Source organism: Eretmochelys imbricata, chromosome 4 (genome assembly GCF_965152235.1).
Source record: "Eretmochelys imbricata isolate rEreImb1 chromosome 4, rEreImb1.hap1, whole genome shotgun sequence".
NCBI lineage: Eukaryota > Metazoa > Chordata > Testudines > Cheloniidae > Eretmochelys > Eretmochelys imbricata.
Genome location: NC_135575.1, coordinates 85,473,296 through 85,500,269, shown reverse-complemented (window position 1 = coordinate 85,500,269; position 26,974 = coordinate 85,473,296). Strand labels below are relative to the sequence as shown.

The 26,974-nt window shown below is 39.6% G+C and overlaps 1 protein-coding gene across 2 annotated transcripts in view; it reads left to right on the top strand.

Annotated features, from left to right (window-relative positions):
* The window catches only part of FAT1 (FAT atypical cadherin 1), a 133,688-nt gene that overhangs the window by 42,744 nt on the left and 63,970 nt on the right, over window positions 1–26,974 (top strand). For both annotated transcript variants that reach the window (XM_077814557.1, XM_077814556.1), the window contains exon 3: window positions 26,399–26,460. In XM_077814557.1, coding sequence (XP_077670683.1) covers window positions 26,399–26,460 — 62 coding nt within the window. The remainder of the gene's footprint in view (window positions 1–26,398; window positions 26,461–26,974) is intronic.

Below are 26,974 nucleotides of genomic sequence, written 5' to 3'. Positions count from 1 at the left end.
AAGTTAAAATCCTATTTCTAAATCTAAATAATATAATTGGGAAGTGGTGATCACAGACTAACATAGGCTATCCTGTACCTTTGCTCCCAGCCTTACACAGGAAGTACAACAGTATAAAAAAGCATAAATAAATTAAACTATAATGCCCTAACCAAAATTTTTGTGCCTTTTGTTGCTTATTCCGTTTCCATTTCTTTCTCCTTTTTCTCTCCATTCATGGCTGACCCATTATTTCCATCACCAAAACACATTCTCTCCTGTCACTGTGTCTACTCTTTTTTTTCTCTTGTTGTGGTTTTCCCTTCTCTGTTGTCTCTGTAAAGCAACATTTCCTTTGTTCACATTCTCTATTTCTTGCTTGTCTCTATTCTTAGTTGTCCATCTCCTTGCTTTCTTTTATGTCACATTCTTTCTTCTCCATCTTTTGTCTCAGCATTCCTCATCAGTCTCTCCCCTCCCTCTACATCACTAGTGGCCAACCTGTGGCTCCAGAGCCACACGCGGCTCTTCAGAAGTTAATACGCGGCTCCTTGTACAGGCACCGACTCTTGGACTGGAGCTACAGGCGCCAACTTTCCAATGTGCTGGGGGTTGCTCACTGCTCAACCCCTGGCTCTGCCACAGGCCCTGTCCCCTCTCCACCCTTCCCTCCCCCTCCCCTGAGCCTGCTGTGCCCTCGCTCCTCCCCCTCTCCCCCAGAGCCTCCTGCATGCCACGAAATAGCTAATCGGGAAGTGTGGGGAGGGAAGAGGAAGGTGCTGAATGGCAGGGCTGCCAGTGGGTGGGAGGTGCTGAGGGCTAGGGGGAAGGGGGAGCTGATGGGGGGCTGCTGATGTATTACTGTGGCTCTTTGGCAATGTACGTGGTAAATTCTGGCTCCTTCTCAGGCTGGCCATCCCTGCTCTTATCCCTGCTCTAAGTATTATTACTTAGCATAGACAGCACATTACAAATTTTAATTAATTATTACACTCAAAAATCCAGGGAGGTAGGCAAATAAATATTATTGCTCCTATTCTACAGGTGGGAAAACTAAGGCAAAGGAGGTTAAGTGGCTTGTCCAAGTCTTCAAAGAGCATTTGGGTCAAAGCTGGCATTAGAGAGTAAGAATTCCTTATTCCCAAAAGGCCTTAGGCTCTCTGCCTGACTCTTTGGTTTTAGAGTATTGATCTGCACCAGATCCCCAGTCAGTGATCAAGATGCATTTGGATTGAGTTTATGAGGGCCATTGTCTTCCAAGTATCCATTCTCTCTCTCTTGGAAATCAAATATACTTTGATTAGGCCCTGTTTAGGGCTAATTTTTTTCAAATGGGTTAGAATGTAAAAAAGTTTCAAAATGTCTTTAAAAGACACTAGATATTGTGTTAACTACAGAATGCAGTTTACATCATTCTATAATAGTAAGGTCATAAGTATTTTAATTAAAATAGGACTGAACTGAGCAGTACATCTGGGTACAAGTGATCTCATTATGAGCGAGATGGTAACCTGCTCCACTTGCCTACATAGTGGATATAAGAGGGTTTAAATGGTTTAAGTTGCTTCCTTATAAGGGCTACTGAACCAAGAGTTACTGCATGGGGAAAAGCAGCCTTCATGGTGCACCTGTGCTCCCTCCCACATGGATAGACAGAGGTGGAGAGAGACATAACTCTGCTCTACCACACCATCCAACAGCTGAGCCATCACAGAAGGGGAAGTAAATGGTGCCAGATAAGGGGCTGGTGCAGATGACTTTCTTCCTTCGGGGAAAGGGGAAACAAGCATGCATTATGATTCTGTGTGTGTGTCACAGTTCAGCCCCTGATCTGCTCTTGGGACTGCACAGCCATGTGAAGCCCTATAGGTAGCATCTTGTGATAACTCTGGTCAAGCCCTATGTTAATAAACCAGGAATAAATGATCAAATTATTATTAATGGTATATGCTTTAGAGCCATTATGTTATAATTCTTAAAGTGTATACTGGAAATACGCTTGAAATGGTTTTAGATTGTCACCTACTCTTTGAGGTATGGACTGTCTTTTTTATTCTGTTTGCACAAGTAACACAGTGGGGTCCTGCTCCATGACTAGTGCACCTAGGTGCTGCTGCAGTATAAATAATAATAACCTAGATGTAACCTGTGCTAACACAGTGATTCTTGTCCTCTGCTGGTGGCTAATCCGTATACAGAGCTTTATGGGTCTGTTAGCCCTGGTCTACGCTACGGGGTAGGGGGTCGACCTAAGATATCTTAGGTTGACTTACCTGGCCGTGAGGACGGCAGCGAGTCGACCGCTGCCACTCCCCCTTCGACTCCGCTTCTACCTCTTGCGAGCTGGAGTTCCGGAGTCGACTGGGAGTGCGTTCGGGGATCAATTTATCGCATCTAGAAGTGTTAAGGAAAAGTTAGTATATGTGCATATGTGACTCCATTTTAGTTTGTATTAGGTATAATTTGTAACAGACGAGACACAAAAAATTGATCACTACCCGCCGATCTGCCGGGTAGTGAGGACCTGCCCTTACAGCTTTTACACTAAGGGGCCTTGTCCTTAGGCTATGTCTACACTACAGGTGAGTCCAAATATAAATCGCAGTGTAACCATGGTATGGCAGCGGAGGCACGACTCATGTACATACCCACCAGTTTCAGGTGGGTTGGTATGTAGCATGGCTCAAGCATTCTCCTGCTGCTGCTGCTACCTGTGCTACCATAGCAACGTGGTTATTTATACTTGTGCTAGTTCATCGAGAGTTAGCGTGCAAATGTGTATATATACACGAGTAGGGGAATCACACCCCTTGCTTGTAATGTAGACATAGCCTTAGCGTCATGCAGGAGAAGCTTATATTTTTTAGATCACAAGGTCTTGAGTTCTGTCCTCACAGACAATCACCTATCTAGGGGTGTCATGTTGCATGACCTTAAAGTGCAAATAAATCTATTTTCATAACTATTGGTGAACTGATCTTTGTTCAACAAGTGGTACCTGTAGAAGTGGTATCTCCCATGTGCCCAAGGAAGTCCAGGTATCAGATATCGTCTCCTTCAGTAAACATTTAGTAGCCCTTGGAAGCAATTTCTCTGATTATGTTAATTAGTTATAAACACAACTGTGCATTTTTAAAACTTTTTACAAACATATTTCCTTATATTGTAAAGAGAAATGCTATGCAGTAGTTCTATATGAAATGAGAAAGCGTAGCACATTTCCTCTTTATATGCAACAGTTTCTTACCTTATTTACTTCAAGTACATCTGTGCTTTGATGAGATTAATGTATTATCATGTTTTTGGATCTTGGAGTTCACTTGTAATGAAGAAAGCTGCCGCACAAAAGAAGCTAGCCAGCAAGAATGAGACTAGTATCATAGTATTGGTCATTTAGCAACTGACAATCAAAGCAGAGATTAATTGCAAAACTTTCTTGGTCTTAGACTGTAGCCAAATATGCAATCCATGATAACTATTCTATGGTTTTGATCATTTAATCCATCAGTATTAAAGGATGACTTTCCCGATTCACTAGCACATGTAGAGCCCTTCACTGTTCCTTCATTCTTCTTTGCAGAAATGGATTAAGGCTAAATATGGCCCAGGTTAACCAAAATTGTGGGACTCCAGACCTACTCAGAGATTTTGGAAGAAGGAGGTTGAAATAGCAACATTTAATAGCCTTTCAGAATATGTGGCTCAGGCCAGTCAATCAGTTTGATCCTACCACTGCTCAGAAATGGAAGCCAGAGTGGAGAGATTGTACTTTGTCCTTATAGCATCTTATATGTATATATTGCTTTTTATTCTGATGGTTGTTCAGTAGTGTGTTTGAATTTACCTATTACTAAAATGTAGCCACTTCTGCTGTGTTCCACCCAGATGTTTAGCAGAAATAATTGAGTACCAAAAAATCTGGACTCCTGTGACTGAGGTCCACCACTGTAGGCTCATGTTCAGATCTTTTATTTTCCCCTGATATGTCTGATAGGGAGCATTTTACCCATTTTCCCTACCCATTAAGTGCAGTCCAGTTATTCATTTTCTGATTCTTAGCACTGGAAGCATCTTATAGCAAGGATTTGTAGCATAGTCACACAATATCAATTAGTTACTAGCTTTTATATATGGAAATGTGGAGTTTCTCTGTTACTTTGAGAATGGGGAGCCAAAGTCACAAAGATCCAGTTTTTCAAATAAGAAATTGCTGGATTCATGTTGACAAACACAACTGACTAAACACATTTGACTCTGATCCTTTCCCCATTGCTTTATTAGCAGTTTACTACAACTGGGAGATTTCAGATATTATTATGGTCTTGTTATAGTGCTGGCCCTTTAAGGGAGTCAGATGCCTAGCCTAGTCTACCTATGCCAAGCTCCACCGAAGAGAATGAGCCAACTTGTGTCCACCTGGGGATAGTTAACTGCCTAAGTAGATAGAAGGCAGTTAATTAATTAAAAAGCACATGGACCTAATAGAACGCTTAGGAGAGAGAGCTCAGCTGAAAAAAGTTCCTGAGAAGAAAGGAAGCTCCAGGGGAGGGGAGCTCCTAGGGAATCTGAAGTAGGCAAAAGCTCTCCAGATAGGGATGCCTGGGAGAGACCCTAAACAACCAGGAGAGAGACTACAAAGCTATACAGCCTGAGGCCTTACAGTAGAAGGAGCTGCTGCTGGAACCTAGAGATATTTTGTTTTGGGACTTTAAAGTTCTATGCAGGCTCTGAAGTAAAAGCCTTTAAACTCTTGTACAAGTGCTGCTTTCAGCAAGATTTATTTATTGCTGTAGAGTGGCTTCTCCTTGACCGAGATGTTTGTGACCTCAGTGTCCCCTTATTAAGGGGAGAAACTGAGGCTGGCCACAGCAGAGCAATGCCTAGTCACAAGGGGGTGCTTGGGAGGCAATGAGGCGCCTTCTAGAGGTACACATTGCTATATAGGAGACAAATGTATAAAAAAACCTCCACAAAATGATATAGCACTAACCTTTTACAAATGCTGCCAGCTTACAAAGAGACTATTTAAATACAAGCATAGTGCTATAGTTGAGTAGAGGAAAGAGACTTTTTCCAGTGGTGCATTTCAGTTGGGGAAGAAAGTCTAAAACAAGATGAGTTTTGATGTTTCTTCAAATCCATTCCTTCACCAACATACTGGGACCCCCTGGAACAATACATTTACTTGAGATTCAGAGAAATGTGTGTATTTGAGATGCTATATAGCACCCAGCACTAAAACAAGTACTACTAGATTCTCTACTTCCAAACCTCCTGTTTGCCTTAGGATAGCTAAATAAAAGTACAGAACTGGTGGAGTCAGGAAATCTGACTTTGTGTTTGCCTTGATCTTTGACAAGTCACTTAATCTTCATTTTACAGAGGACTTATATTTATCTATTCTACAGGGGTTTGGTGAGTGTATTCGTGAATTCTTTGTAAAGCACTGTATATTTTTGTTTATGATTTATTTTACATAATGCAATTACTTTAAATTATATATTTCCTTAAGGTAAAATCCCCTTGTGGCAGGATGCTGTTTTTCTATTATTACTTCCTGTAATTTTGTACTATGTCTGTTATTTTTTGTTAGCCTGAAAACTCCACTGAAAGGAAAGGGTTGAGCTTTAACTGACCAAGTAATAATGGCTCAGCAGGTAAAACACTTGAGTATTGTTAATTACCTCTGGCCTAGAGCCATTAAGTTGTAGTCCACAAACAAAGGGGTTTGATTGACTTTTGGCAGGGCAGCCTCTGAATATATGTTTCACATGGATATGTTAGTTCTGCTGTACTGTGGTATAAACCAGGCTCTTTGTTAAAGAATTCAAGCTGTATTATAACTCAGGGTATGTCTGTGGTACAGCGGCACGGTTGCTGTGCTCCAGCTACGTGACTGTGTAGTGCTTGTGTTATAGACACTTGCTACCGTGCCGGAAGGGGCTTTTCAGTCACTTGTACCTGAGGGTCTACCTAGGCATGTCTGCATTGGGGCATAGGTCGTCTTAACTATGGCTCTTAGGGTGTGAACTTTTGCACCCCTAAATGAAGTAGCTAGGTTGACCTATGGTTTAGGTGTAGACCAGCCTTAAGAGTGAGACACGAAAGGATGATATTTTGAGCTGTCTGGAAAAGAGGCCTGTGCTGCCTTCTGTTACTTAGAGGGCGTGCATTGGGAGGGTGGGAACAGCATTGCCAGTCCATGTTAGGACAGAGGGCCACAGTGCAAATGGGGTACCAGTTACCTTGGTAGCTGATTTCCACCAAGTATATCATTGAGCATGAGGCTAGAATCCTGTTCGGCTGCCAGAGAGGTGAAAAGGCTGCATCCACTCTCTTCCCCAACAGAGATCCATCTATTCAGACAGGGATTTGTCCATTAGAATGGAGAATAAAATTAATTTTTGCTAGATTGATATGTCTAGTCTTTTCCCAGAGGAATCCTGCCTCATTCAATGCACAGGACAGACTGCATTCTGAATGAATTGGGCATGTGCAATGAATGACACTACTGTCTGTAGGAATCTCTGCCACATTTTGTTGTAGAAGTCAGGTAGTGTACAGAGAATGAGACGGGATTACAGGATGAGAAAGGATGGTCTCCTGTGCAAGGAAGTTGAATGCCACCCTGGAGAATTGGATTCTGCCTCTGCCACAGAGTTCCTATGTGATCCTAGTCAATTCACTTAAACCCAGATTATCACAGGTAGTCATTAATTGTGTTTTCCTTGTTTTCTGGGTGCCCAATATGAGACATCTGGGGTTAGATTTGCAGAAGTGTTGAGTGGTCATAACTGCAACTGAAGTCAGTTGGATCTGTGCTTTGTGAACATATAAAATGTTATGATGATGCTAAGAACTCTGAAAAATCCGGAAGTAGCTATCTTAATCTGGGCAGCCAAAATTAGTGGACACTGACAATTTTTGCTTTAATCTCTGTGCACCTCAGTTCTCCAGCTATAAAATGGGAATAAAACCACCTAAACTCTTGGGGTGTCATGAAGATAAAATGCATTTGTTTCTGTGAAATACTCTGATACTATGATGAGAACACCATAGCCATACCCATAAAGAAACTAATAATTTTGTATTCAGTACAGGGTTTGGATGGTAGGTGGCAAATACAGCTGGGAGCCACACATTGAATATGGAGGATAAAAGGAAATATTGAATAGCTATCTATTCAGTGAGCATAATCCATCTTGTACACTGAATGAGTCAGGGGGCTGTAGAAAAACTACTATGTGTCATGTAATTAAAGACCACAGGGTGGGCTGATTTAAATCACCAACCAGGAAATCTTGATTTAAACAATTTATTTTAATCATGTTTCACATTGGTACTTCTAGCTAGTTGATGTAATCATCTCACGCCTACTTTTTGTTCATAGACTGGAAGAGAGAGAGAGAGAAACTTTTTCTGCTTTTTGAACTCCCAGTTGGTTGCTTAACTTTGAGTGAACTAGTCACTGAACTATTTGAAAATACTTAAATGAAGGAAACATTCTCTCTGTACCTGTAGAAGAAGCTAGTGCTTTCAAAAGCTGACTTAGCACTTCAAACTCTGGTTCCAGATGCTCAGCAAGTGACTTCAACCAATTCAGTCATTTGGCTTCCTTTAGGACTTTGGCAGCAAACGTGTCACTTTGTGTGTGTGTGTTTAAAAAAAATGATTTTGAATAGATTATAGTAAGGTTAGGGCTTAAGGCAGGTTCTAATAATTTCAAATGTACTTTTATATAGTTTTTTAAAATAAATCTGTATTTAATTTTTATTAAAATATACAATTTTAAAAACCTGCTTTATTTCTTTCTTAAAATCATCTGTTTTTTTAATCCTCCCTGAAAGAGGAGGGATACACACAAAGGGAGCGAATTAAGGTTGCATAGGCAGTGTTAATCCTGGTATTTCCTAACTTGTGAGTGCTTGAGTTTGCAATCTTAGTGTTCTTTTTAAAATAATCTTTTTGATGTAACACTGATAGTTTTGCTGCACTTCTTTGGTTTGATTTGTGTTTGAATGTTGTTGCTTTTTAAAAAAGTCTGATAGGAATTTTGCTAATGTGTGGCAGCTCCTGTAGTTCAAACCATAGCCTGTGGGCCTTAAAATGTGCATAACATTTGAGCACGAAAAAAGTGTTTGAATTAAAGGCTTTTATTTTATTTTATTTTATTTTATTTTAGAAAATGTCACCTTTATTTTTATACGTAAAGTCCCACCGTATAATGCAGATTTAATTTAAAAAGTTTAACCTCAGACAATGAGATTAAAATTTTGGACATGCTTAGTGTAAGGATTCTCCTGTCAATTGACTAGTCTAGTCTTTGCTAATCCTTAGAGTATTGTGAAGTCATAAAATGCTAATAGTCAGTGAGTATAATGGCAGATCATCCAGGTCACATGCTCATATCAGTTTACAACTGTTCCTAACATTCAAAGCAATGTCAGTTTGCTGTGGCTGATCTGGAGACTGAGCAAAGTGTAATAGGAAATGGCTACAGCTGCAAACAACTTCCAAGGGTTTCCGATATTGTTGGAGAACTGCTTAGTTAGGAAATGAAGGCCCTGTGGCTACAGTGGGGTATATACTTCTTTTTAACAAAGGAAATCTTCATTGTTTAACATTGTGGCTCTTCATCCTGGTTGAGCTAACATTTTCAAAACTAGAATCAAACATTTTTTGTTAAATCATATGCTAAATCTTCTGAAAAACCAAAATTGCATTTAGCTGCGATTTTTAGCTGTTCAGATTGTGCCAATTTATGCCCTATCCATTTCTGCCACAAATCTCAGAAGGTATATAGTAATTATATGATTAGCTGTTGCTTATTTGACATATATTGGGGAGAGGAATAAATGAAGATGTGCAGTCTTGCTATCTTCAGGTCAAATTTTTGTCTTATTGAAATTAATAGGCTGCAAAACTGCCATTTCAATCAATGGGGATTGCACATACAGACTGAGGTCAATATATAGCCCTGCATTTGAAGACAGAATTTAATTTAGCACAGGACTACTGTTCTTTATAAAAGTACTAGCAAGCGTTTGAAGATATGTGACTAGACTATTGACAGATTTATTTCAGACATTGTCTGTAGTCTTTTAAATGAATATTTTTTTTAAAATATAGTTCCACTATATTCTTTTTAGAAAAGAGGTGGGGTATGAAGCAAGAAAAATAAAGAAAATGAAAGAACACCACTACCCCAGAATTGTTGTCACTCTAAATTGCAACAGGATAGGCCATCTTGTGGCCTGGCTTAAATAGCATTGCAGAGGCATAAGGAAAAATAAGATCCCCTTCCCATGCTATTGTGCAACCACTTCACATTCCTGCTGCAGGCATGGTACTATGTACTTGGAACTCTGCTTGTGTGGAGGGGGGTTGGATGCCATCACAGATGAGTTGAGCTAGAATGTGGAAATAATAATAATCATAGCACATTACAACCTTTGGAATCAAGAAGAGTATCTTGCCTTTCTGAGGTATGGTTCCTTCCCTGTTGGATGGTAAGTACTGCTCCTTGCACAGGGCTGATTTTTGTAAGTGCACAGTGTAGACCCAGATGGAAAATGGAAAGCCCTTCCCATGAAAAAAAAATTGTGTTTCTGAAAAACATTTTGCCCCAAAATGGGACGAAAGGTCAAAACCACATTTTTTTTGGGAAGGTTTTTTGATAAAAATTCAATTTCATTTTGTTTTGGATCTTCACAAGTAAAGTTGACAAGAACCTTCCTGCCTAGCTGCTGGAGAGTCAGAGTCCACAGTTCCAGCACTGGAGGGGAAGAGCACCCAGGTTGGTCTTCCAAGGGCTTGGGGGCAGATGGAGTGCCTGGGCTGTCTGGTGCTCCAGCCCCAGAATTTGCCCCTGGGCACTCAGCTTAGCAGTCCTCCAGAAAAGTTTTTTGTCAGTTTCACTGACAAAGTGAAATGACAAAAGTCCTCTAGCAGGGTACCATCAGTTTGATTTTGGTTGTGCAAAAAGGGCATTTTTTTTTCTTTGTCAGAAAAAAAATTGTCAGAATTTCTTTTTAATTCTGTCACCGTTATGTATACACACTATTAAAAGCATTTGAAAAGAAAAAAATAGGACAGATTTCTGTTAGGTTGCACCTATTTATTTCATGTTTGCATAGATATGAGAATACACCTCTGCTGTTTTGGATTGTCTTTATTTGAGCAAACACAATCAAGTTACAGGACTTGCACTGAGAATTAAAGACCAGCTAGAAGGAGCAAATAGTCTCATATGTAGGCCTTCCCCTTGTTGCTTTCAAAATGTGCTCACTACAGCATCCATGGAGTGAGTCCTTGATGATGAAGGAAAAGGGTACTTGTTGCATTTAAGTTGGTTTTTCTATCCCCCATCTCCCCCCAAATGGGTAGTAGAGGGGGATGAAGGGGAAGTTTGTGGAGAAGAGGAGGAAGCAGCTGGGCTTACTCAGGAGGAGGGCACTGCCATTCTTTCCGACAGGGAGACTGAGACTGGGTGGGTGGAGTGCGGGAGGTATTTTTCCCATACAGAACTTACCAGGATTGGGTTGGCAGCATCTACCCATGAAATTTGCAAAAGGACCGAGTTTCCTCATGACTTGCTGTGGGCATCACACTTATCACCCTTTTTCCTTGGGGCCAGGGAAGGAATTTTTCTCTCTCTGCCAGACTGGCCAAGGTGTGGTGGGGGTTTTTCCCCTTCCCCACAGCAGGTTTGGCACCCGGTGAAGTGGTGTTGGGGAGTTAAGTTATAATCTCACAATTTAGTAAGTGAAACTTGTGACAGCTGTTCCGTGCAAGTTCTTGTGATGGAAGGGATACATTTATCAGACAAAATGGAGTTGAGGAGGATTTGAGGGAAAGCATCCCTTAGGGAGCTAAGAAGGGGGAGTTTTGGGGCATCTTTGTCTGGTACAGTGGAGAGCCGACCCTCCTCTTGTGAGGGGAGGGTCGCAGGGTTCTAGCTACAGTGTGGCTGGAGCCAGGTAGGGGATTATGTGTAAATGGTTAAGGAAATTATGATAACCTGCACTGTACAACTTATTGCCAAGTATTCCCAGATATTTTTGGTGAATAAAGTTGCAGCCTAATTAAATCACATCCCTTGCCTCCAGTCTTTCTTCTGGCATGGCTGGCCAACTCTTCTTGGTGAAATATTTTTATACTCAGATGTTGTCTGGCATTGTTCTGTGTCCTTCTCTCTCCCTACTAGCAGCACAGAGCACTATCTTTAGGCTAGTGTGTATTCTAGGGCTCTGCTGTTGGGAAATCCCTCAAAGAAACTTTCAGCATCTAGTATGGGTTGAAATTCCACCACAGAAATAGAGGAAGAGGAGTAAATTTGCTCATGAAAAGGAAGAAGAGGCTCTGGAAGAGAGGGGGAAGCTTCAAGTTCCATTTTCAAGTATGGGCAGTGTGTGTTGCCTATTTTTATTTAATTGAACCTACTTGTCAGTTGGTGTAAACAGGGCAGTATAAGTTAGATGACAAATATTGGGGTTCTTTGTGTTTTAATTCTTAATTTTGAAATGTTTTAATTTATTATTTTAATAACATGCATATGGAACTAGTAGCCTGCAGCAATGCACGCACACAAATCACAAAAAGAAATCTTAAGATAATGTATAAAGCTGTCAGGAGGAGTATTCCTGATATCATTTTGAACTCCTGCTTCCTCTGGATTTCTGTCAGTGTGCATATGTCCAACATAAACCATTCTTAATATCAAAGGATAAAAAGACAGTGGATGAGAATCCCATCTCAGAGAGTTGCTATCCTTTCAGGTTAACTTTTCTTTCATTTTGAGAAGATTTAGATATGTAGTCAGAAAAAATTTCAAGAAGATGAGTGTTAAACTCATAGCAGCCCAGCAAAAAACAAACAAAAAACCAAGCACCAAAATGTTTGGAATTTCATATTTTCCTTTCAAAGACAAGAATCCTTTTTGCTGGAAAAAAAAATTCATTGTGAGGCAGGCTGGTTAATGCTATATTTTTACATCTCTTTTTATTGTTTTGGGTAACCAGCCATTACTTACTGTTTCAGTTTCGTGAGAAATGTATCATGTCTAGGCACAGCTCCATCCAAATCTGCTGTTTTAATATGCATATTGAATCTTTTGGAAAACTCTCCACTTTTCTCTTGGTATTGGAGAGGGAGTTATGTATATTAACTTTTCTGTGTGTGAAGCCAAAAATCAGTTCTCAAAGTTGCTACAGGAGACCTGATTCTCAACTAGAATAGAGTACAGAAGTTGTTAAAGCTGATGAAGGAAATCCATCTTTTACAACTGAAAAGCTTTCAGTGGAAGCAGTGAATTTAAAGTTTAGTATCCTAAAAAAATCCCTTTAAATCAGATAAATTAAAACAGGTAAAAATAGCAAAACAATCAAACAAAAGCTAATAATTTAGCTCAGAAAGTTGTGTTCCCTGTCCCATGTGTAGTTTAAACAGAAAGGAAAGGAACATGTTTTTGTCACCTAAGCAGAATGCAATCAAACTAGCTTAGATTTTCATCCTTTGTCTTGAGATTTTTCTTTAAAGTGGATAACATTTCTTAATCATTTTTTAAAATATCTTCTCAAATCAAACTAATTTGCTGCTTCATCTTCTCTAAAATTAATATTTACCATGTAATGTGTTTTGTTTTCTCTGCTTGTGTTATAAGGCATACTGTGGTAACACTGAATGTGACGGGGGTGGGGGGACGGGGACTGCAACTGAATTATCAGCTGCATCTGCATTCTTTTTGATTTCCTATATAATAGAGTTTATTTTGGCCTTGTTTAGGCCACGGGGACTCTCACCAATTAACAATGAACCCTTCTGAGGGCAAAATTGAATATAGTATCTCTTTACATTTAGGTCCAAATTCTGTTCTTGATCATTCTGTGTAAAGCTAGAGTGGCTCTAGAGTAGACCAAGGTAATTGAGATGAAAATCTGCTCTTTAAAGTTTGCTTTCCAAGGATAGAGTTACAACACTGTAATAGGGCAGACTAACTTAACATAAAACCTGCATGCTGTTGCCTTATCTGACATCTTGTATAGGGTATGTTGGAACGTCTTATTTCCCAAAAGGCAGCTCCTTTTAATATAATACATTAAGTACTAAGAAGCTTACATGTTAAACCACACATTTTAATTTCTTATTTTGCTTAAGGCACATCACTATAATTTTCCTGAAATCTTTTGATTTCATGCAGCTGACTACATAAACTTCTGTGGACCAACTGTTGCTCTGTTGCACCAGTATGTAGGAGAGCAGAATTTGGCCGTATCTTGGTGTGTCAGACTTAATGAGAGAGTTTCTGTGCTACTTTTGTAGCTGGCAAAAGATTGATTTTTTTCAAGTAGTAATACATTTTCTGTTTATGTTCCATGATGCATTTTGATGTCTGTAGAAATGTCGTGTGTCCAAAAAGAGTTTCAGTTGGTGAGATTTTTATTTTGTTGTCGTTTTTACAATTTTCAATAGTGTTGCCATTTTTCTTGTGCTATAATTGAAAATAAAGCACAAATGAACATTGTGGAAGTATTTTTCCCTAAGTAAAAACGGTTTAATTGTAGTAAAAATAAGTTTCCTGACAATTGTAACAGCTTGGAAAAACTGCTCACTATATTTTTAAAATGCCTGGGATGTTTCTCTCTGAAACAAGATATTGCTAATTACCAAATAACATTAAAATGGCAGGTTTAAAGTTCATAAACTGTTTGCACAGCAGGGCGAAGCCACCATAAATACTGAGTCCAAATTTATGGTGGTTGATAGCTGGCTCCACTATACAAATGTATTGAGTTGAATAGGTGGGGTGTCTTTAATGAATGCAAGAAAAAAAGTTAAATATTCAAGTTTGTTTAGCTACAGTAAATGTCAGATCCAGTATCCATCAACCAAAGTTTTACACTGAGCAGAAAAGTCCAAAGAGTTATGTATGGTCTTTTTTTCTATCCTGAAGAATTCATCAAAAGCTTCTGAGATTCATACTTACGGTGCAGGCATTTTATGGCAGTTTAATCATGAAGTATAAAAACATCTGGAGCAGATGAAGTGAACCTTAAAACTAACTAATCCTTTAATCATTACTCTTTTATGTTTCTGCTTTCAGCTGATCATGACTTTATTACAGATTAACAACTAAAATGTTGGCCTCACTGAGATTTTGCTGTTTGAGTAGAGTAATATATATTTGCATTAGCTGAAATAAACCTTAAGTTTTTTTATAGAGGAGATAATTTTTATTAGCTGTTTAAACAATACGATTATGACAGCTTGAAACTGTCTTGCCAGGTATCATGAGACACTGGGCAAATAGCGGTGAGCTTACTATTAAAGAGCTTAGGACTCAAGAAGAGGAAGAAATTGGCGAACAATGAAAAGGAAGTCACCTCACATACTGATTTCTGAATGGACTTGGACTGTTGGTATTTTATTTGGTTGTGGCTTTGGTGGTTTGGATGTCACTGAAGGCAGTATACTGTTGCAAGGAGAGAGGAGACTTAACAGGAGTTCAATGCTACTTGCTACCTAGTGGTAATAAAACCAAGGCTTGTTCCAACAAAACCAAGGTTCATTTTACAGGAAATTATGTATTGTTAACAAAATAGCAACAGAAGCAAACATGAATACTTAGAAGGAACCTGACTATGCACAAGTATACAGAGTAAGAGTAAGCAGACTGGAAAAACTTGGGAGAAATTTGTTCTCTCACTCATCAGTTTCAGTTACAGAAACCTTAAGTCTCATCTACATTTTAAAGTTTTACTAATATAACTGTTTGGTTTGTGGTGGAGATGGGAGAGAATGTGTGGGGTGTTCTCCTGCCCCACCCCCTTTTGGTTTTAAAGAAAAAGTTAGACCAGTAAAAAGCTATAAGATGCAATGGAGGAATTGCAAAGAATTTTTTTTTAAAAAACAAACACAAAAATAATATTATGGGATGGAATAGAGGGACTTGTGGGAATTTCATCTTAAGCTTCCACAATTCCCTGAGAGGCACATTGATGTCCCACAATGCACTGAAAAAATTTTCCATGAGGCAGTTCCCCAGACAGTGGCATGGAAGATAACTGGGATACCTACCCACACTGCAGCATACCTTGCTGATATAACCTGTTGCTGTGAGGATGCACTGCAGCAGCAGCAAAGACAGCCAAGAAAAACTGCATTGTCGGCAGCTGTATGCCAGCACTAATGCTACTGGTAAAACTTTCTAATGGAGATGTGGCCCTAGTGTAGATGTAGTTTCACCGCTTATAAAGGCGACATACCAGTATAGTTATGCCCCTTCCGGAGTGGGAATAGCTAGATCAGTGTAAAGCATTTTTATACTCCTATATAACCTGCATCCACGGAGTTGTGTGTCCTGCGTTAATTGTACTGGTGGTTTGCTTAAAGTGGTACCACTGTCTAGTGACGACAAAACCTTAGTGGTTACTTGTAATGATAATAGTTTAAATCCAGAAGGAAATATGATTTTTAAATTGATGATGTAGAATCATTGAAATGTAGAGCTGGAAGAGACTTGAAGAGATCATCTAGTCCAGCCTTCTGCACTGAAGCGAGACCAAGTATATCTAAACCATCCCTGACAAGTGTTTGTCTAACCTGGTCTTAAAAACCTGCAGTGATGGGGATTCCACAACATCCCTTTGAATCTTATTCCAGTGCTTAACTATCCTTATAGTTAGAAAGTTTTTTCCTAATATCTAACTTACATCTCACTTGCAAATGAAGTTGATTATTTCTTGTCCTGTCCTCAGTGGACACTGTGAACAGTTGATCACTGTCCTCTTCGTAACAACCTTTTGAGGAAAGTTAATTTAATCACTTGTACTCCCACTTCTTTAGGGCAGGAAAATCTAAATGTTTTTTGCAGAAATGTACATTCTGCACCTTTATTAAGATGTATTGTATTATTGCCTCATCTGAGTGGGTATGTGAACCAGCACAAGAAATTAAGACAATTGAACAACAGCATAAAATTTTCAAAAGCACCTAAATTCCATTGTAAATTGATGGGACTTAACAATTTTTGAAAATGTTTACACTCAGTCCGAAGGTTGTGGAATCGTTATCTTTCTGGGGGAAGTTTTGTTTATAACAAAGTCTTGGTGGAGACAAAATGATGATATTATTTAGTCCTTCAGTAATCTGTGAATAAAGCAAAACCAAATAATTGCTATCAAAACAAAATTATTCATTCTACTTTTTTTTTTATTTAGATGTCTTTCTCTCCTAAATCCACAACAGTGATTTTGATCGCTGTAGTTTAAAATTCCAGCAGTTCACACTAAAAGCTAGATCCACAAAGAGCACTTAGACTCAGTGTTCCAACACCTGGAATCCCCATCCTTGAATTAGGCACCCAGGCTCCTTATGCAATGCATGAGGAGAGTTAGGCACCTATGAAATGAGGCCACAACAACGAGTACATTGGGTGGGGAGCTGCCTCAGGTAGCCAATAGGCAATGCTGAAGAGAGTAATGGCCAAAGTCGCCTTCTGCTTGGGATTCACAGCCATGAACCCTTTCCTAGAGTTAGATGCCTAAGCGCTTTCTTTGGAGCCAGGAGGGAGAGCAAGTCTCTTCTCCCCGTCAGGCAGAGGAGAGAATTGAATCTGTCTCCCACATTGTGGATGAGTGCTCTAACCACTAGGCTAAAGGTTATAAGGGGCAACTCCTACTCCAGCATTGTGTTTTGTGGGTCCTGATCCAGGTGGTGACTTCTGAGCATGCCTACTGGGTTGGGGTCCACAGGCAAGATAAGTGGGAGAACCATAGTTTGCGGAATCGTGGTGGGACTTTGGCATAAGATAGGTGCCTGGACATCTAGACAGAGAGATGTGCATATGCTCACTGGCAAACTTTTAGGTGCCATGGGGAATTTACTAGTGGAAATTTAGGCACCTAAGGACTTTAGGTGCCTAGAGAGTGCTAAGCAGGGGTTTTGAGGACTTGAATTTTTGATTTAGGCACCTAAAGTAATTGCAATTAAACATCTTAAATCCCTTTGTGGTTTGAGCCCTAAAATATTCCAGTGTGAAAACAGTTCTTTTAAGTCTAGATATTACTTTCTCAAGGACTTATGCCTTCATAAAAGGAGTCTGTATAGCCTGAAAGTAGATGTGCTCAAATCTGCATAGTTGCCATTTTGATGATGCATATAAGCAATTTACCATAATACACTCACTAAACTAGTTTTCAGCCTTCTAATACAAAAAGTTAAAGATTCAAAATGTTTATTCGCTTGACTGACTTTCAGATGTTTGTGTAATGCTGTTTTTTCGTCTCTAGCCCATACATTATTAATCTCTGGGAGGCTGCAGGTCCTGTCTGTACTTCCTGAGTGAAATCACTAAAATGATTAATGCCTTCTATGATCAGCAAATTCCAAATCTTTGTTGCTGACGACTGTTGAAATAGTGCGGGGAGGTAGGTCTGACTGAGAGAGATGTGAAATTATGTACTAGACTGAGTAAAGTTCTTTGGCTACTGATAACGCAAGTGACTCTGTGAAATATTAGATATGGGATAAAGATATGGACCTTTGATCCAATATATAAAGTCCTGCAGTCTGTCATGGCAACACACACAACACTCATAAACATTGACATCATTGTACTTTATTGAATTTCTAACTTTATGATACAAGCTCATCAGTAAGGGCCGGGCTGCTATCTTTTTACTCTCATTAGGTGAAATCCTGTCACTATTGAAGTCAATGACAAAATCCCATTTACATGTTATTTTTACCTATCTTGTTGCACAGTTCCATGGGACTGTTCAGAGTAAGGCACTATTTGAGTGAAAATAGCAGGATCTGGTCCTAAGTGTTGGAGCCATGTACATAAGTACTTAAGCAAGTACAGTAGAACCTCAGAGTTACGAACTGACCGGTCAACTACACACCTAATTTGGAGCTGGAAGTACACAATCAGGCAGCAGCAGAGACCCCTTCCCCCAAAAAAGGGGAAGGGGGAAGGGGCAAATACAGCACATTGCTGTGTTAAATGTAAACTACTAAAAAAAAATAGGGAAATTTTTAAGAAGTTTTTGAGAAGGTAAGGAAACTTTTTCTGTTACTGTTTTATTTAAATGAAGATGGTTAAAAGCAGCATTTTTCTTCTGCCTCATAAAGTTTCAGAGCTGTATTAAGTCAGTGTTCAGCTGTAAACTTTTGAAAGAACAACCATAACATTTTGTTCAGAATTACGAACAATCTCTGTTCTTGAGGTGTTCGTAATTCTGAGGTTCTACTGTACTTAAGTCCCATTTAAATCAATGGAACTACTCATACTTGAAGTTACACACATAGAATCACAGAACTGTAGGACTGGAAGGGATCTCGATAGATCAGCTAGTTCGGTTCCCTGCACTGAGCCAGGACTAAGTACTATTTTATCTAGACCATGCTTAAATGCTTTGGTGAACAGGGATGGAATTAAGCATGTGCTTAAAGTTAAGCAGGTATTTGAACTACATTGCTAGTAGCTATGTGACTATTTAGTTATATGCATAGTCCACTCGTTCAGCACTTCAAAAGAGGTTTTTTTCATTTCCCATAGTTTGTAATGTTCTCTTGAGGAAATAAATGTTACATTTACACGTCTATGAGTTTTGTCCCTTTTCTTAGTTAATGATCGTTTTAGGAAAAACTTTCCCTTCTGTTTCTGCACAAGTCAACCTGGTGATAAATTATTTACGTGGTATTTGCGAAAAGCATCATCATTAGTGCCTGCACGATTCTAGGACTAAAGTTTGATCATTGCACCTCTGCTCACTGGATGGCTGTTTGTTTCAGCAAAACAAAACAAAAAGTGGTGGAACATAATCCATCAACACTGGTTGCTTATGCTTTTGTGTTTCAGAGTCAGATTGGTGAATTTATAAGAAAAATAAACAAACAAAACAAGCAAACAAAGAAGAAGGATGGTCCTTGTCAGATTAAAACTATTTTAAAGTGTGGTTCTACTCAAACAAGTGACTGAAACAATAGCACCTCACTAATCAGATTTCCTCCCAGTGTATTGTATCTGCTGACTTTAGTGACCCCAAAATATGTTTTTACTGCTTTTTACTTCTGTTAAGCCTGCAGAGCCAAGAGTGAGCTGGTTCTTATGAATTTGTTCTAGAAAGAATTGTTTATTATATTCTAATTATTTACACCTGCGCAAAGCCATTAAAAACAATTGGTGTCATTGAGGGCCTATTTTAGACTGCAGAACCTTTATAACTGGTGATGATTTATTTGGGGAAGGAGGGAGGAATTCCCTTAATTCTCAGATCCCAGGTTGAGTTTGCAAAGCTGGCAGAAGGAGGGAGGAGGAGATGGGTTTTTTTAAACCTGTAAACTGAACGTGCTTGATGCATAAAATTCAACAAAACAGCAAATCTTGAAACCTCTCCTCCTTTTTTATGCCATTTTTGTTAGCCATACTGTATAAGTAAATGGTCCAGTTTTTTATGATAGAATAAAACAAAAAAATGTATTAAATACATCTTCAAATCCTTTATGTAAATTTAAAACATATTTGAAATTTAATTTCCCCTTATTTGCCAAGAGTGAAATTCAGGAGTTTCCATTTCCTTTGCAGAAACTGAGATGACATTATAAAATGAATAGGCAGTGTTTTGTTTTTTTAGTTTGTTTGTTTTTTTAATTAAAGCTTTTGCTGATGGGTATTAAATGAAGTATTACTTGGGATCCAACTTCTTGAATATCTTTTTAATGTAATCTTAGTTTTCATATGATAATGCATTAAGAGTTACATAGCACTTTACAGGATTTAACTAATAGTCCCTTAATGGCCAAAGGGAGATGGTAGGGCGCTATACTGTTTTATACTTGTAGAAACTGAGATAGCCAGGTTAACACGTGATTTGCTCACACAGTGAACTGGTAGCTGAGCTGACATTTGAACACAGGTTTGCCAACGATGCTTTATCTAGGGAGTGATGCTGTTTGCATATGGGACTGTCTTATTTATGCTATTTACGTAAAGTTCTAAATTATTACATTTTTGGTCTTCTATATTTTTTCCCCAAACGTTTCAATGGTACTTAACCTAGGCTAGACAAAACTGAAGTGATTTTAATCTGGAGATTCGAAACTCGAATAGAGCTGTTTAGAAATTCAAGCAGACAGTATCACAAGAGGCATCCAGTGAAGTGAGCTGTAGCTCACGAAAGCTTATGCTCAAATTGGTTAGTCTCTAAGGTGCCACAAGTACTCCTTTTCTTTTTGCGAATACAGACTAACACGGCTGTTACTCTGAAACCTATCACAAGAGTGCGAACTCAAAAAAGGAAGGAAGGAGAACAATGAGAAGTGTTAAATCATATTTTGTTCTATGATTTGTAGGATGACTGGGATTTTTAGATAGAGCCTCACCTACGCTTGGCATTTTTTGTTTAGTGTGGCACGGCTGTGATCTCTTCAAAGACTCTCTAAGTAATTAAGCTGCCTTATGAAAATGTGTTACTGATGTGGCAAGTTTTGAAACATTACCAACTGTAAAATCACACCAATTTTCTAGAAATATCACTTGTTTCATCATTAGCTCAATAACGATTTTTTCATAAGGTTGTGTTTTCCCAAGATGCCTGACCTATCTCGCCCACTCTGTACAGAGTGTATGTATTGATTCACATGCAAAATCACAGTTAATATTGTAAGTTATTGGACTTTATTTGTGTGTGTTTCACTCAGCAAGAGCAGATAGAATAAAAAATAGGAAAATCTGATTGTAAAATGACACTCTCCTTTTCTGAACAAAAACTGCCAGTTTTGTCAGAGCTCAATACTCACTTCCCTTATTCAGAAGATGGTCACCAACAGATAATAAGGATTTCAGAACAGACCTAATTACAGACGTAAACTACTTCAGTGCTCAATTAAACTTCATCCTTTACTTTTCCACCACTTTGGCATTCATTCTGTATTTCCTTCCTTTCTGACTTTAAGGTAAGTATGTAAACATGTTTAATTAGAATTTTTGAATTCTTGTCCCCCATTTTCAATCTAAATTGTTTCCTGATATTGACACCCATAACAAACGTGGATGGGGATTTGAAGAGTGGCAAGAAGGAAACAAAGGAAACCTTTTAAAGTGTACTAGCATCCTGACAATATTGAAAATGTATTCTATCAAAATACATTGATAGCTGGACCATTGAGCATACTTATCCTTACCTAAGTACAGAAAGTAACTTGATTTTAAAACACTACAAAACCCATGATTAGCAAAAGTCATGTTGTGCCCTTCATCTGGCCCCACTGAAAAGTTACTGAGAATTTGGAGCCAGTGTTCACCCACAATCTCTGTTGACATTAATGGGAGTTTGCTGCCTGCATGTCCGTGGAAGCATTGGGCCTTATTACTATGCCCTCTGCCCCAACTTAGTAAAGACACGTCCTTGAGTTAATACTAGAGCTGAGTAAACATTTTTGGAGTAGTAGTGTCTTTGCTGAAAAATTCAGGTTTGGTCAACCTGAAATTATTTGAGAATTTGACATGAATTTGCCAAATAGTTTTGGCAACCCCCAAAAAAAAGTGGGAGAAAGGGGAAGGCTTCTTCCCTTTTAAAGCAGTTAGCTGAATGGTTAGGGCATTCACCTGGGATATGGAGATCAGTGTTCAGTTCCACTCTCTGCCTGATGTGGAAAAGGGATTTGGACTTGGATCTTCCCCATTTGAGTGGAGCCCTCTGTTCTCAATGGTTACAATACTCCATAGTTTGGTGGATAATCTGTCCTGTTGAACCTGCTCCACTTTGCATAAATTGGAGCAAGGGTTTGAACTTGACTCTCCCACAGCCTAGGTGGGTGCCCTAATCACCAGGCTATAGAGTCATTCTTACTCTTAATTCCCAGGTCCAATAGCTGTTAATTGTGATTCAAAGAGGCAATGAGTTGTCATTCATAGTTCAAATCCATGCTCCAGTGACTTTAGTTATTTATACACAGTGGAATAGCTTCAACAGGACAGATTGAGATGGACCTACGGCATTATATCCTGTAGCACAATGGCTAGGGTACTGTCCTGTAACATGGGAGACCCAAGGTCAAATTCCTGCTCCACATCAGGCAGAGTGTGGAGTGGAACCCAGGTCTTCCACATCCCAGGTAAGTACCCTAATCACAGTGCTAACTGTTACAAGTGAGACTGCTGCCTTCTCCTCCTTCACCTGGAAAAAATATTTTTTCAGTTGATTTGTTTGACCCTAAATTGATTTTTTTTTTTTCAGTTTGCTGGGGGAGGGGGGGGGAGTTTGCAATTTTTCTATTCAGTTTGACCTGAACTGATTTTTTTTTCCCATTTTTTTGGAATTTCCAGTGTACTAAAACATCAGTTATTCACCCTTCTCTATTCAGGACCGCACTAAACATTCAGAATGTTTGTGTTTAATATGTGTAAAGGGTTTGATTTACATTGCAGCAGAGCAGCTATCCTATTCAGATAAATGTTTAAATACTACTTATTTCTTTAGGAAAATGGATACCAGTAAAGAGTTAAATGCAAAGAATGGTGTGTGTGTGTGTGTGGCTGTCAGAGAGAGAGAGAGATTCTAAATCCAGAGGTGTTATATTTCCTTTGTTGGCATTAGTTTCTGCTGAATTTACAGGATATATATGGTGAAGACTAAACCCTTCTGTTAACAGTCTGAAGTGTTTTAACAGAACTGTGTGGCATGCAACATCAGAAAACTTAGTCAAAAGATTATTAGAAAATGATTATTAATACAGCAAAGCATATTAATTTTAAGTATATTGCTTACTTCTCTGTTTCCAAAATGTATCAATCAACTTCAGTTGCAGAAAAGTCTAACCTGACAAATTCATTTCACAAATGGTAATGTGCAGAAGTAGGTTAGACCTTGGACTTCTAGTTTGGGGCATTTATTTGCAGTAAAGATGGGATATGTTAGTATATATTTGCCTTATGATGTAAGCCTTTATGGCAGTATTTGGCATTCACTAGTGTCGTTCCCAGGGTTCACCTTATGGAGTTAGGTCTGCATGCCACTGTTGAAAGGGAGGGTTTCCCAGCCTTGTGGAGTAGGTGGAGTCTGAGAATCTTAAGGATCCACAGGGCAACACAAAGCATAAGCACGTGGATCTCTTAGAATGACTTTACCCTTCACTGTGGTCTCTGGTGGGCTCCTCCCTGCCCTGTTCCCCAACCCCTCAATAGCAAGACACATCAGCAGCTGAGCTGGCACTCTCTGTTCTGCTCTGCGTTTTTCTGTGAAGGTGGTTGTAACTGCAGAAAGAAGGCTAGAGCTTCAGTTCCATCTCAGATTTTCAGTCAGAGGGGTCTCAAGGTGCTCATGCTTCATAGAGCAGTTCATCCCCCCCTGCATATGTAAAATTTCCTTAGAAGCACTTTATGGGCTCCCCAGAACAAGACATACAGCAGAGCTGCTGCTTCCCAAAGTTCTATCTAAATATTTGCTCCTTTTGCCTACATAAGGGGAGGAAAGCATCTGGTCCTTCATTTGTTCATTTCCATTTAACAATTCCAAGCCGCTCCCTAGTGTGCAGGTGACAAGAAAAGGGATGGAATGATCAGCCTCAGCCAAGAGGCTTGGTAAATGCTTTGTTTTTGCGTGTATGAAATGTTTGAAGCTTGCCAGTGTTCACAGCTCTGTACTCTGTGTGGGAAGATGTAACTCTGAGGAACTGAATACACAGTCAGTGCATCTGACTTTTTCCTCTCTCCCCCCCACCCCCTCCCCAATGTATAGCTCTTCTATAGTTTTCTGTTTTTTCTTCAGATTTTTTCTGTTTTCTTTCATTAATGTACTTAATTAATTCCCATTCTCTTTGGACTGTATGGTGGCCATATATTTAACTATAAGTAAGGCTATGATGTAGTCACAGAGGTCTCGGCAGTCATGGATTCCATTACTTTACTGGACCTCTGTGACTTCTTCGGCAGCTGAAGCTGGGGTTGCGGCTGGGGCTGGAGCCAGGGCCATGCACCCCTGTTCCCGTGTGGGGGTACCAGCTTCTGCTAGGGCCTGCAGCCGGGGCCACGTGTCCCTGCCCCGCAGCTTGCAGTGAGGGCTGCAGCCCACCATGTGCACGTGCCCCTGCCTTGCAGCTTGTACACTTATTTTTAGTTTTATTTAGTAAAAGTCACAAACAGGTCAGGGGCTCTGTGACTTTTTGTTTATTGCCTGTGACCTGTCTGTGACTTCTACTAAAAATAACCGAGGCAAAATCTTAGCCTTAACTGTAAGTACCCATTGCATATATTACTAAAAGCTATTATAATTATTATGGGGGGGGGAGGTGCATATAACAAAATGGGAGGAACGGTCAGCAAATGTTAGATAGAAAAAAGTACTCACTACAATGGAAGAATGAAATTGCTGGAAAAACGAGGACAGTTTTGACCATAATTGAAAGGATTGTGATTTATGCTACCCATTTCTTGAAGAATAATAGTCGTCTATATAGTTGACAGGTATTGTCATATATAGGAGTTACTCATATTATTTAGACGTGATTGTCCATTTTTGTTGGTGTATGTAGGCTAGAATTCTTTTGTGGCAGAGTATTTGCTAGCTATGCCAGAATTCTACTTCTATTGGCATTTCTATGTAAGTAAAACTGGAAACTTATTGATGTTCATTTTTTGAGTTTCAAGCTCTACTTCTATCAGGGCTGTGACACAAAATAGATTTTTTCGGTGTAGCAATTCAGTTTTCATTAGTTGATAAGTTTGTGATGTTTTTGTTATGAAAGGTGTGTTTATAATAAAAAAGAGGTAGAATAGAACTGTTAATTAGGAGACCTGAGTTCTATTCTTGATTCTTCCACTGATTTACTGCAAGATCTTGAGCAAGTCACTAACATCTCCATACTTCAATTCTGCCAAGAATAATAGTACTTACCCATAATTGCAAAGTGCTTAGAGATCCTCAGATAAGAGATGCTGTGGACCTGCATTTTGGTGCAGGGGCCCTGGCTCTGCTTCGACCCCAGCTTGCCCCACTCTGCCAGCCTGGTGCTCCAACCGGGGGCACGGTCGAGGGCTTACCCAGCTCCCTCAATCTGCCCAGTGCTTCTGCCAAGGAGTGGGGTCGGGGCTTGTGGTGGGGTGCCTGTTTTTTTGGGGGCCCCCAATTGGCTGGGGCCCCTGGGCACACCCCTTTTGCCCAGTGGCTATTTCGCCACTGGGAGTAGGGCGAGCTTCAGGCGACCCAGTGGAGGCACAGGAATCCTCAGAGAGGTAGGCCTGCCACTTGGGGAGCCAGGCCCAGCATGGGACTGGGCCAGGGGCCATTGCCGCTAGAGAGCAGCTTCTCTTCCCGGAGGTGGGAGTGGACCTGGGGCTCTAGGCGGCCCTAGCCAGAGTATCCATCACCCCCTGCAAGGTGGACTGGTAATGGTCGAAGGGAGGCGTGCCCAGATCTCTTTCTCTCTCTCTCCCACCCCCCGCCCCTCCGATTCATTTCCCTCTTGGCTACGCCACTGGTGTAGTGGTGGTATTATTTTATTTCATTTTCACATGAATGTGTCTCAATGACTAATGTCATTAACCTGACCCTAGAAATGATTAATTTGGGTAGGACCTCTTCCTAGTCAGATATTAGTGTCTCTATTCCATTCTCTTTCTCCTTGGCCTCTCCACTGCTTTGGATACTGTTGATCGAACCTTTCTTCTTGACATCATATTCAAAATGCTCGTCACTCTCCCCATTCTCACCATCACTCACTCACATAGCCTGGCGTTTGTCTTTGGCTCCTCTCTCCCTGTTGCAATACCAAGCCATGTGCAATGCCCATTACATCTTCCCCCATAACATCTCTAACATCCACCCATTTCTTTATTTCTCTACAGCTAAAAATGTTTGGCTCCATGTCATCTCCTTTCTTGATTACTGTGAACTCCTCCTTATGTGTCTGCACCATAGATTTCCCTCTGGTGGCCAACTAAACCAACTTTAAAGCTGTTTTGCACTAGTAGAGAAGCTTTAATCTGACACAGGAGAGGATCAGTGCCTAGTCTTGAGTCCTAGATTAGCTGTCTTCTGCTAAAACGATTGACAGACATTACAATTGACTTATGAGTGAATATCCCCCTGCAATGAGTGGGGTCAGTTCACATATGTCTTTGTATGTGAGATGTAGACATGCAATTCCTGTTGGCTCATAGTAGCTGTACAGATGTATCTGAGAACAAAATTGGATCTGCTGTCTAGACACTAAAACAGCTCTACTTTGGTTCACATTCCAAGGGATATCTTCACAATTACAGACTAGAAACTTTTTTTAATGAAAATTTAAATTCTGCAGACATGAATGAGACCACCAAAGAAGACGTCCGGGTTGGGCATATCGCTGATTACTGGCTCAGTCTCCATCACAATTACTTTTCTGCAAGGACTGATAAATTACTCTTTTATATTTACAGGGCTAATTATAACCACATCAAGAAAGCTAGACCGAGAACAGCAAAGTGAACACATACTGGAGGTAAATGATTCTTTTAGATCTCTGAAATATAACAACTGCATAGAACATAGAACCCATTAGTTTACAAGGAATATAATGTTTACCATATGAGCTACTCTACATAATGAATTCAGGAAACAGAATTAGAGAGAGAAATTAATCCTTATTTTTAATAGATAACAATTCACGGAACTAAGCACCTGATAGTAACAAAGTGTGTCAATATTGTTATTTTTAGAACAGATGCAAGACAGAACTAACATGCATGCTAATTTTTTACCTCGAAACTGAGGTGGTGTGGTTCTTCCAAATATGGTCTGAGATCAGAGGCATTGCTATGGAAATACTTTGGTTTTCTTTTCTCCTTTTTGCTGTCTATAAATGTGAGAATAATTGTTTCATAACTGTCTTTGGCTGAATGTGTCTGTATATCTCCGAAAGGACAGATGCAGACCTTTAATGTTAAAATATATGGATGATATGTTAGAAGGATGACATGGTATTTTTCCACCTATTGTAACACAATTATCTGTCA